The sequence below is a fragment of the Neolamprologus multifasciatus genome, chromosome 11 (assembly GCF_963576455.1).
Source record: "Neolamprologus multifasciatus chromosome 11, fNeoMul1.2, whole genome shotgun sequence".
Classification (NCBI taxonomy): Eukaryota; Metazoa; Chordata; class Actinopteri; order Cichliformes; family Cichlidae; genus Neolamprologus; species Neolamprologus multifasciatus.
Window position 1 is genome coordinate 7,104,052 of NC_140449.1, and position 11,308 is coordinate 7,115,359.

The 11,308-nt window shown below is 44.6% G+C and overlaps 1 protein-coding gene across 10 annotated transcripts in view; it reads left to right on the top strand.

The window, feature by feature from the left end:
- Nucleotides 1-3,347, top strand: part of LOC146507714 (protein NLRC3-like) — a 30,407-nt gene extending 27,060 nt beyond the window's left edge. For 6 of the 10 annotated variants that reach the window (XM_085177507.1, XM_085177510.1, XM_085177513.1 and 3 more), the window contains one exon: nucleotides 2,246-2,571. In XM_085177507.1, coding sequence (XP_085033633.1) covers nucleotides 2,246-2,432 — 187 coding nt within the window. In that variant the 3' untranslated portion in view covers nucleotides 2,433-2,571. Of the gene's footprint in view, nucleotides 1-2,245; nucleotides 2,572-3,087 lie in introns of those variants that run through there. The other 4 variants (XM_085177512.1, XM_085177516.1, XM_085177518.1 and 1 more) reach the window with 2 other exon arrangements.
- Nucleotides 3,348-11,308: the final 7,961 nt, after the last annotated feature.

Genomic DNA, 11,308 nt, shown 5'->3' on the forward strand with positions numbered 1-11,308 from the left:
AGATCATCTGAAGGTAGAATACAGCTGCTGGATGGGATTAGCATGTCATAGCTATCTACCAAACTGCTAACTGGGGAATTTCAGGCCATCTATGGATCATTTTTGCTAACTGTTTACTCAGCTTAGGCTCACAGGGCTGGAGCCTGTGCCCTTGCTGTCATAGGGCAAGAGGTGTGGTCCACCTGCACAGGTGAGCAGTCCGTCACAGGGCCAACAGAGAGAGACAGAGAAGCACTCTCTCACATCCACACCTACAGCCAATTTAGAAGCACCAATGAACCTAAGCAGCATTTCATTGGACTGTGGGAGAACATCCAACCTCCACAGAAAGGCCCAGCTGACCAACAAGCTTCAACCTACAACCTTCTTGCTTTAAGGCAGTAGTGCTAACCACTTTTCCCCATTTCAGCCCAAATCCTGCATTTTCCTGTTTCTGACTACAGGCCAGCTACACTAACACTTTCTCGTCAGACACTGCCACCTAGTGGAGGAAGTCTTAGTTCCATTTGAAGCTTCAGATTACAGTTAGTTCCTTTACAAAGAGGTGGAGGTGGTGGGGCCACAGCACCATCATCACTGACTGCCATAGGCAGTGTTGGGAAGGTTACTTTTAAAATGTATTCCATTACAGAATACAGAATACATGCCCTAAAATGTATTCTGTAACGTATTCCGTTACGTTACTCAATGAGAGTAATAACTGGACTCTCATACAGCGAGACTCAAATGCCTTTAAACATCAACTTATCCTGCTGATCCAAGTCCAACACTGAGTTTGTAAAAACATGTTTGTAAGTTATTGTAAAATTAAAAGTAAGTATGTGGAATGAGGAATCTGTAGTCAAGGTTACTGTAATTAAACCCCAATTCTCTGCAAAATAAAAAAACCAAAAATCTTTCAGTCTGTAATAACTGGAAAATGTCGGGCTGTGAGAAACTGACCAATAACTTTTTAATCATGTTTCTGAATACTTTGGATTACTTAACATATTATCATGCATTTTACAACTACATGAATGTGATTTATTACTTTATTTATTAATTTATTTATTAATAATTTTTTATACTTTATTAATTACTATTACTGAAGGTCCGCGGCTCCGAACCGTAGTAAAGGGACCTCTGACTAATACGGGTTCCGTGTTGGGCTCGTTGCCGAAAAATAGCTTTACTTTGTTGTCTGGGTCAACTCTGCTTGCAAGAGACAGAGAGAGGTGTTGAAAGGCTGCTCCAACGGAACTTATTGTTTCGGAGGAAAACACGAACACAGCGTACAGTCGAGTTTTAATAGCTTACTTACAACTGGGCTCGTCAGGCACTCTTCTTGGCTGCAGTGGTTATTATTATATTTACATGCTTCCAGCTCCCGTTTTTGCTCGATGACAGCTCGTACTTTTCCTTTTTCTCCCTCCCTCGCTCACAGACACATAACGGGTATGGCAGTCCATTCTCCCTGCAGCACGGACTACACTGCCTATGATGCTACATTCTTTAGAGCTATGCCTGTAGCATTCTGCCTATTAGCTTAGCACAACAACAACAACAAAAAGGCCTCTCTCACCCAGGAAACACGCAGAGAGAGAGCGTCACCCTGTAACCATGGCAACCGTAACGCTGCCACCTGGAACTACAGAACGTAGCTGTCAAATAAAACCCAAACAGGCCTGACCCGCCACAATATGAAACAGGGAAGTACCACCGTGTAATCCATTTATTTCAACAAAGTAACTGTATTCTAAATACCACCTTTTTAAACGGTACCTGTAACGGCAGTTACTCATATTTTGTATTTTAAATACATAACGGGGATACATGTATTCCGTTACTCCCCAACACTGGCCATAGGACACTTAACCTTTGTTTTCATATGCTGGGAACTTCCTGTTGTTCCAAGGAGGACTGGAAAATGTGTGAAAATCTCCCAGTCAGTTCCTCACAGCACATTTCAATCATTTCCCTCCCACAGCATCAGGACCAGGGCTTTTTTCTCTCTTTGGTCCCACTAAGAGATTTCCACACAAACACCTCATCAGTGGGACTCTCAGAGCTACCAGCCCTTTGCTACAATCACAAAGCTCTTCATTGAAATCAATGATATCAAAGCTGGAATCCAATGAGTCCAAGTCTTCTGCTGATTCAGCATCACATTCATCTTTGCTCCTTGTTCTGCATCCCCACCATGGACTTCATTCCTTTCCAAGCCAGCCTTGAGTGTCCTTTAGTGTATCTTTCATTCTTTATACAGATTGAGGGGCTGTGATTTGTCAGAGATCAGCTGTGATTATCTGGCAGCAGCACTGAAGTCCAACCCCTCCCATCTGAGAGAGCTGGACCTGAGACGAAACAACCTGTGGCATTCAAATTTGGAGCAGCTGTCTGATCTTCAGCAGAGTCCAGACTACAGACTGGAGAAACTGAGGTCAGTAGAGTGATGGAGTGAGTGGGTGGTGCTGTCAGCAGTATTGTACTAAACACAGTCAGTATGAAACAAAGATCCAGTGTTTCCTGTAAAGCTGCAGCTTCTCAGTGAAGCTGTGAGAGGAGAATGGTGACAGGATTGGACACAAACACTTCCTGTTTCTCACCTTTATGGTCACCATAGTAACGGCTGACACGCTCTGATCAAACACTGTCAACAGCCAATCAGTTCTCTGAACAAAGCAGCACGCTGACCAATGACTTGCATTCATTTCCAAGTTTAAGCAGTGAAGAACACAGTCTGTAGGTGAGGAAGAATTTAATGAGAGCAGATGTTTGGATGGAATTCCTCCAGTTAACAGCTGGAACCGTCCATCTGGATTGTTGGGCTTGTTGTTGGGGTTCCTACAGAGCTCAGAGTGGACACACCAAGGTTCTTCTAATGAATGAAAGTCCAAACTCAAACTAGGAGTGAAAAACATTTTCAGCAACTTCAATAAAAATCCAAAGATTAGAGAAAGTGAAGCAACAATGAGTCCTAGTACAGTCCCAGCACTGAAGTCCCTGCTGCTCTTTATACTGGATGTGCTGCATCACTGACTGACAGCTGATGAAGAGTCTCTGGAAACACTCGTTTATCTCCTCTGCTCTTCCTCCTTCTCTCTGCAGGTGGAGGTGATGATGGTAAACAGGACGGTGTGTGTGCTTAGAGAGGAGCAGCTGTGTCCTGATGATCCAGAGAGGTTGAAGCAGCAGCAGCTTGTGTGTAGAGACGCTCTGACTGGCCCATGTTACTGGGAGGTGGAGAGGAGAGCTTCATCCAGACAGAGGAATGAAGTGCAGATGACTGTCAGTGCTGCAGAGTGAACTGCTCTGAGAACAGCTCCACTGTCAGACACAATGTAGAGTCCAGCAATAAAGAAAAACCAAACTAACAAACAGAACCTGTCGTGCCCTTTTTCACCACATCTGTGAATCTTTTCTGTGTTTTTCCTCTTTTCCTCCTTCCTGCAGCTCCATCTTCATCATTCTGTGTCCAGTATATGTGAACATGTCCAAAGCATCTGAGCCTCATGTTACCCGTTTGTGTGAGTTACGCCTGTTGTTGTGTTGTGGTGTTTAAATCAGGGGCAGGAGACAGCGCTGGATCTCTGAGTTCTTTACTGTCAATTTCTGCAACATCTGCAATATCTAGAAATGCAAACCTGTGAGCTGTGTGTGTTGTGCATCTGCTCGGCCACCTCTCCTCCGGCCATGCTGGAAGCAGCTGTGCGTTTGACAGTTTTATCCACTCTACAATAATCTAACAAATTAAATGTTCAAAAATATCAACTTAAGCACTTCAAAGTCAACAAAAAGCTTAAAACAATTAAATAATATTTCACTGAAAAAACAACAGCTCATAAGAACGATACACAAAATAATACAGAAACAAACAAATACAACTTATTAACCAGGATCCAATGTTTTTGTCACAAACACTGAATCAGCTGATTCACTCTTTATGTTTCTGAGTTTGTTTTGTGATTATAGTTCTGGTTTCTGTTTCTGTGTCTTCACTGTGTCCCACATCTCGTTACTTTGGACTCTGTGTCATATTTCCTGTTTTCCACAGCTGGATTCCAGAATTTCAGAGCATCCAGCTGTGGTGAGTGATGGAGACACTTTCTCTGCTCCCTCAGTAATCAGGACAGTTTATTGAAAGTCAGAGAACATAAAGGATTGTTTTTCACCTGCCCGTTCTGAACCTGGACATTAAAGACTGCTGGCTTCAAGGACATTAATCCCAGTGTCAGCCAGCCAATAACAGCCTGTGTTTTTCAGCTCTTTAGGAGTCAGAAATGAGAAAGACACAGACTGCTAACCTCTCCCTGCAGGGAATAAGCTCCGCCTCTTCCTTTCCTGTATATGAGTGATTTGATTCTGACATGAGACACAATGAGTTTTCTGTTTATTGTGACTTAAAGCGAGCAGGCAAAGACACTAAACTGTGTGTTTCCAGCTCTCCGAAGCTGCTTTTTGTGTTGCTCCCACAATACTGTCTAAAACAGTCAGTGAGGAAAACTCAGTTTATGCTTCCAAGCTCATTGTGAGAGGGCACATTGTGTTCCTGCAAGTGCTGATTTTGTCTGCATCCCTGAGTTTAGTGAGCTGCCTCCAAGGACGTGTGAAACCCAGTGTGTTAAGGCTGCATCTCCCAGATGTTTCCACCTTTCCAGCACAGACGATAAATGTTCCCACAAAGGCTCAGCCAAAGACTATTTGATTTTCTGAGTGTTCGCCTCAAGAGATTGCTCAGTGAGCACCTGAGTGTTTCTGGGACATCGGACACTAACTCGAAATTCAAGTCTGGTTCTGAAGCTGCACATGCAAAGACTGTTTCTGGTTGTAGAGACCTGGCTGTTCCAGGGATTGTAACCTCCCCAGGGCCTCCCCAGAGGCTGAGCTGCTGACCTCAGCTGACTCTGGAGCCTTGAAGGTAACTAAGTTTGCACGGCTCGGGTGAGCCATCTCAGCTGCAACAGCCTCCACAGAGAGCTCACGCAAGCTTACCCAGGCTGCTGAGGATTTTATGCTGCTGCAGCCCAAAAGGCATCCTGAGCTGGCTGACAGCCACCCACAGCTTCAGCTGCCTCAGCCAGGGATCTCCACACCTGCTGGCCCTGCATCTGCTCCGACTGGGGGCTCCGGAGAGCCACGCCAGCCATCCATCTCCGCTGGGGCTCCTGTTTGAGAATGTAGGAGTGTAAACTTCAAATATCTGCTCGGTTTGTCAAGATATCACATATTTGCAAAGGTGTTCCAACGTTTTTGGAGACGTCTGTTACCCACCAGCTCGATAGCTAACTGGGAGGTCGAGGGTCACTAGAGCCGGCGAGAACAGTGAACTCCCAGCACATCGTTTTTGAACCCCTGCGGTCTTTGGCTACTCAGGTTAAACATGATATATAAGTCAGTTAGATAACTTAAAAATGTTATCGTTTGGCTTTTTTCAGTGTTTTTTGTTTGGTTTGGCTGAAGTTACAGTTTTCACAAAGCTGAACAGACTGATTAAACAGAAGTGTGAGACGGTCGAGAGTTTACTCCAGTGTCCTGTTATATTTTAGACAGCAAGGAGCAGACGGCCAAGTTTATTAAACTCCACCGAGACAGCGGTGACACAAATCTGAAGGCCAGACCATCACAGCCGCTCACTTCCCGCCTACCCGACCTTTGGAGGACCCGGCCCACGTAGACCTTGAAGACCGGGTCCTCAGGTGGATGCAGCTTGTGAATTTGGACACGCCATGACACATGATGTTCTACAGCTGATGTGTATTAATGTTAGCAGCATAATAAACTGTCCTGTCACTGAAGGCCCAACAAGGACGTGGTGCTGAATGCATCCAGACCCTTGCTGACTGTCTTTTAAGCTTCGGTCAAAGGTACAGTGTCCACTGTGACCCTGAGAGCAGGATACACCCAGAGGTGAGTCAGCAGTTACAAACTAAATGTTGCTGACATGAATCAAACTGCTGGATAACCCACTGGTCATGAAAATGGCACCTTTCTGTTGGTTTTTAGCAAACACAATTTCACTTAAAGTTTGGCCCAAATTACCATCCAACATTTCAGGTTTTCCTGACTACAAATCCAGAGATTGTGACTCTGATGGTCAAAGACCAAGAGGGGACAGAAACTTGGAAATCATCTGTTTACCTGCAGGTAAGGTTGCTGCCAGAAGCCAGAGCAGAAATGACCCGGCAAACATCTGGTTATTTCATAAAAGTTCAACTGAAATCATACTTAAGTCTCTTTTCATCTGCAGGTCAGCGTCCTGTTACATGTCTGTTATTTATCTTTGTTCCTTCAGCACCAAGAACAGAAACCTTAATGAGGAGTGTCCCAGCTGAGGCCCAAGTCCCAGCAGCTGAGAGGCTGCTCACAGTTCGCTCACAGTTTATTGAAAGAGTGTCTGAACCGGTTTTAAACAAACGTCTGGATAAACTCCTGCAGCAGCGTGTTATCAATGATCAGGAGATGGAATCAGTCAGATCACAGCAGAGCAAATAAAGCACGAGACGTGATGGACACGAGGAAGTGAAGCCAGCTCACTGCTGATTGCTGCTCTCTGTGAGGAGGATCGATGCCTTTCCACAGAGCTGAACCTGAATGAAGACAGACTTGGAAAGAGTCTGTGGAGCTGTGACCATGAATCTCAAAGACCACTGACAGTGTCATTGTGATCTTCATGTGACGTGTTTTTAAACTGCACTTTAGTTCTGAAAGTGCCTCTCGTTAAAACCTGGACTCTGATTAGATGCTCAGCAGGACATTGGATGGACTGAAGCAGAGTCTGGGACCTCAGTAATTATTAGTGCACAAACCAGCAAATATGTGACGCTCCATTAATGCTGAACCACATCTACAGGTTGAAGAGCAACACCTCAGGTTATCTGGGACCAGCGTCAGTCTCCAACAATATAACTGAAGCTGTTTTTACCTGTAATGCTGGAATAACCTATTGAATCACATGATCAGTGTTTACAATCTGTTTACTGAGGTTTAAACTCTCCTCTGTGCTTCTGCTTTGAGCAGCACGTTGTGCTTCTGCCTGTTTAAATAAAGTTTTGCTGCTTGCTTTCTTATGCTGGAGTTTGAATTCAGAGATCAAGAACTATAAATGAATTAACACCCACAGAGGAGGCAGCTTTGTTGTGTGTTTGGTTACAGAGTCACTAAGAAACTAAGTTCGCCTTGTAATCGGAAGGTTGCCGGTTCGAGCACCGGCTTGGACAGTCTCGGTCTTTGTGTCCTTGGGCAAGACACTTCACCCGTTGCCTACTGGTGGTGGTCAGAGGGCCCGGTGGCGCCAGTGTCCGGCAGCCTCACCTCTGTCAGTGCCCCAGGGTGGCTGTTGCTACAATGTAGCTTGCCATCACCAGTGTGTGAATGGGTGGATGACTGGATATGTAAAGCGCTTTGGGGTCCTTAGGGACTAGAAAAGTGCTATACAAATACAGGCCATTTACCATCAGTCAAATGTAAGAAAAAAGGAAATTAATGAAATGAAATGTTTATGTTAAACATTAAAAAAGAGAAAAGCTTTTTGTAAAATCTCTTCTTATTTAAAAACTAACAGCTTTCATTGGTAGCAGGTGAGAAACACGTGGCTGTGTGAATAAAGGAGTTCAGCACGTGTGCATCAGAGCACACAGCAGGGGTAACCTGGACATCTGTGAAGGTTATCAATGCACAACTATAGCTGCAGGTTTAAGAGCAGCGCATACTGCAGTCAGAACTGTTACCCAATGAAAAGATCTGCAGCTTCATGAAGCAGCTTAAAGATCAAACAGTCCAACATTTACAAAATGCTGTTAGAGGTCCAGCTGAAGCAGTACAGATGTGCTCCTGTCCCACATTCAGTCAAAATGAATGAGCTGCATATTTTAAAAATGAGATTACTGAGAATATTTGAATTGTGACTCAGATGGCAGATCCAGGCTCTCAGCCTCCAGCTGAAACTTCCAGTCCTCCCCCAGACAGAAGCTCTGATGCTGGGCTGAGAGACTTTGATCCTTCCCTGGATCCAGAAGTCCAGTTCCTGATCTGGAGAGGCCTGAGGGAAAGAAAGATGGAGCAGACAGAGCTTTGAACAAATCCAAACCTCCTGAGCTTCACCTCCACAAAGGTGCAGACACTGATGCACAGATTCACATGTGACACCTGGCAGCGTCCAGCTTGTGCCGCTGACATTATCTCCACTCTGATACAAGCCTCATTCACTCGCTCACACACGTTCATACAATCACCTTTTCCTCACAGTCACACACATGAATGTAATGAGGGGAACTCGGGGTTCACTGTCATTCCTCAGGATCCTTTGATATGCAGACTGGAGGCTCTGTGGATGAAACACCGACTGTCTGAACCACTCTGAAGTGTTCGTGATGGACTTCATCCTGATGAACACTACAATACTTGTTACAGGCCTTTTATATGTAATAATATTCTTTTCCATTAAAGCTCTGAACATTCTCACTCTTTCTGGACCAGGTGTGACAGGTGAAGGACACTGGCGAATAGGAGGACAGAACCTGAGAGCCATTAGTCACATGACTTCAGCTGCTGCTGCCTCACCAACCACTGGCCCCTCGGTGAGTCTAGAGTTAGGAAAAACAAGAGCAGGAAAACAACCATCACACACCCAGACACAGTGCTGGGATTAGAACTTTAGAACCAAATTAGAACAAAATAGAACTTTAGAGCCAAATGTAGGACAAAAGCTTTAATATAAAAGAGGAAAACCCAAAAACAGCCAGAGCATGAAGCTCAAAACTATACCAATCACCAAGAAAGCTGACAGGCCTGTGACACGTCAGAGACGCCATTCAAATCATAAAGAAGTTGGTTTATTGACAACATGTAAAAAACCAAAATAATCAAGTCAACCTTCAGTTTAGAGCAAGTAGACCAATCAGGCACAGCAACAGCTCTAGAATAAGCAACAATTTTATGAATTACAAACAACCTTTCATATACACACATACATATGGCTCATATGCTGTTTAAAAAGGGCTCAAAGACCCAACAGATTACACAAAGTATAAAAATACTTTCATTCAGACAACAGTCAGCTGTGCATGAGACAGAGAGCCGACTACAGTTAGTAACATGGACTCACTTTGTTTCAGACACGACACAAAGTAACATAAAGCCACAAAGAGCAGAAACATCAAAAAGGAGGCAGAGCAGCAGCAACTCTCCATGAGCTGTGAGGCTAACAGCCACCCACACTTCCTGTGATGCATAATGAAAACAACATTAACCTGAAGGATGATAACAACAGAAATAAGTCTAAACTAACGTTACACAGCGCTCACACAGCGCTGACTGTACAGGCCTCACACAGCTACAACCTGCATCCACAACACCTGATTCTACTGAACACAAACAAGTTAATGATATCTGAGCAATCCAGGGAAGGCTTCCAGGAACGTGAGGATCCACAGACAGCTCTACAACAGCATCAGTCAGCAACAATGTTACTAATCACTGACTCTTTCATCCTTTTATACTCAATCAAAAAATGCTGTGTTCACATTTGTTTCTGCTGAAATCCAGAGATTGAAAATGTTTTAAAGTTTGAATAAACTGACTGAACTTCTCACGAGTCCAACCGTGAGGAACACTTCCCCCCATGACACATCACAGGAGAACGTCTCAGTGGAGGGGGCACAGTAGCTCAGTTTAGGCAGAATCGATGCCTCCAGTCAGGGTCAAACGTGGTCCTCAGAAACCTGCAGATGTTTGGGCCAAGCTCTCACTGGTCTCTGCGTCTGTAGGCTGAGCTGATGTTTCTCCAGGTGTCTGGTAAAAGGACGATGCTGCTGTCCAATGAGGCGAGGAGAGAAGTAGCCAAACAGGTGAGAGCCGTGAAGCAGGAACGGCGGGCAGCTCTGGATGCCCGACATAAATACCTAATGAGCAGGCTGGCAGACGCCGGCAGCCTGGAGGAGGCGGCGGTGAAGACGCCATTGTCTCTGATGACAGAGTAAGTTCAGAGACGTGATCATTCCTCAGAGTTGAACCTTTGAGTCATTAATGTCTGATTCTTCCAGTTCAGTCTGATCCATGAATTCTTTGCTGCAAACGGATCCAAGAAGCTGATTTTCTTCTATCAGGATGTCAAACAGGTAACTTTGATCACATTTAAATGACGGACACATGAAGGTCTAACCGCTCTTCATAATCTGCTGTTTGTTGTACCGTACTTTGTATTCATATCTTTTAATATCTGCCTTTCTCCCAGAGTCTGTCCTCCCGTCAGTCTTCCTTTGTGGACACATCAAACTCAGCTGTGGCTCAGAGGAAACTCTTCCTCACTACGGGGAACTCTGAGGTTGGCTTCAGCTTTTTATGCTTAGTTAATGTGAGAATCACAGAAAAATGCTGATATGAGTGGAAGGTTCTGCTGGGAAATTGGCAAAGAGCATATTATTGAACAGCGAGGCAGACAGTTAATTTCAGTAATGCCAGTTTATTAGAAACGAGGACTGTGGCGCTGCTGGAAGTCAGGACGGCCGTTCTCTGGATAAACCTGACAGCTGAGGTGGAGAGCAGGATTTATCCACAGACGGCTTCTTCCAAGCAAATGTCCTGAACACACCTGAGCTGAGTGTTACACAGAAACGTGTCTTAAAGCACGAGCCTGGATCAGACTCGAGGACTCAGAGCTCAGGTGTGTGACGTCACATTGATCCACCTCTCTGGGTTTTTGTGTTCTGATGTATCTGATTTCTCTTTAAGCTCCAAACAATCCCGAGCCTAGGATTCATCATTGTCCTGTTCAGAGATGATGAGCCTGAGCGTGTTTGTGTTTCCATGGATCAAACTGTGCTGCTTTGTTTGGTTAACGAGGTGATTAAAGTCTTTGAGCAAACACTGGATGACTGACAGCTGCAGGCTGAACATCAGGAGGTTGAGAGGCCGAAGTCTGAGCAGCTCAAAGCTCCACAAACACTTATTCACAGAAAAAAGGACTACAAACATGGAGGAGCAGCAATCCGAACATGAGCTAAAGGCTACATGCTAATAACATTTCCCCTGGATGTGGTTTTAACAGGATCATGAATGATGAAGTATTTAAAGTCAGTTCCAGCCTGAGTTGGTGCCGTGTTGGCAGCTCTGATATGCAGAAACTTTCAAACATGGGACAGGAATAAAAACACTCCTGTGACGTCAGAGTTTATGAATGATGACAAACTGTTTCTTGTTTTTAGAAACTTTGTTGACCTTTTGTCAGGGTCCTGGGTCGCAGCGTTTTGTGTTTCCTTTTGGTTTCATCTTGTGTTTGGTGTTTATTCTGATTTTGTATTTGTTCTTAGGGTTTGGTTCTTATGTTTAGTGC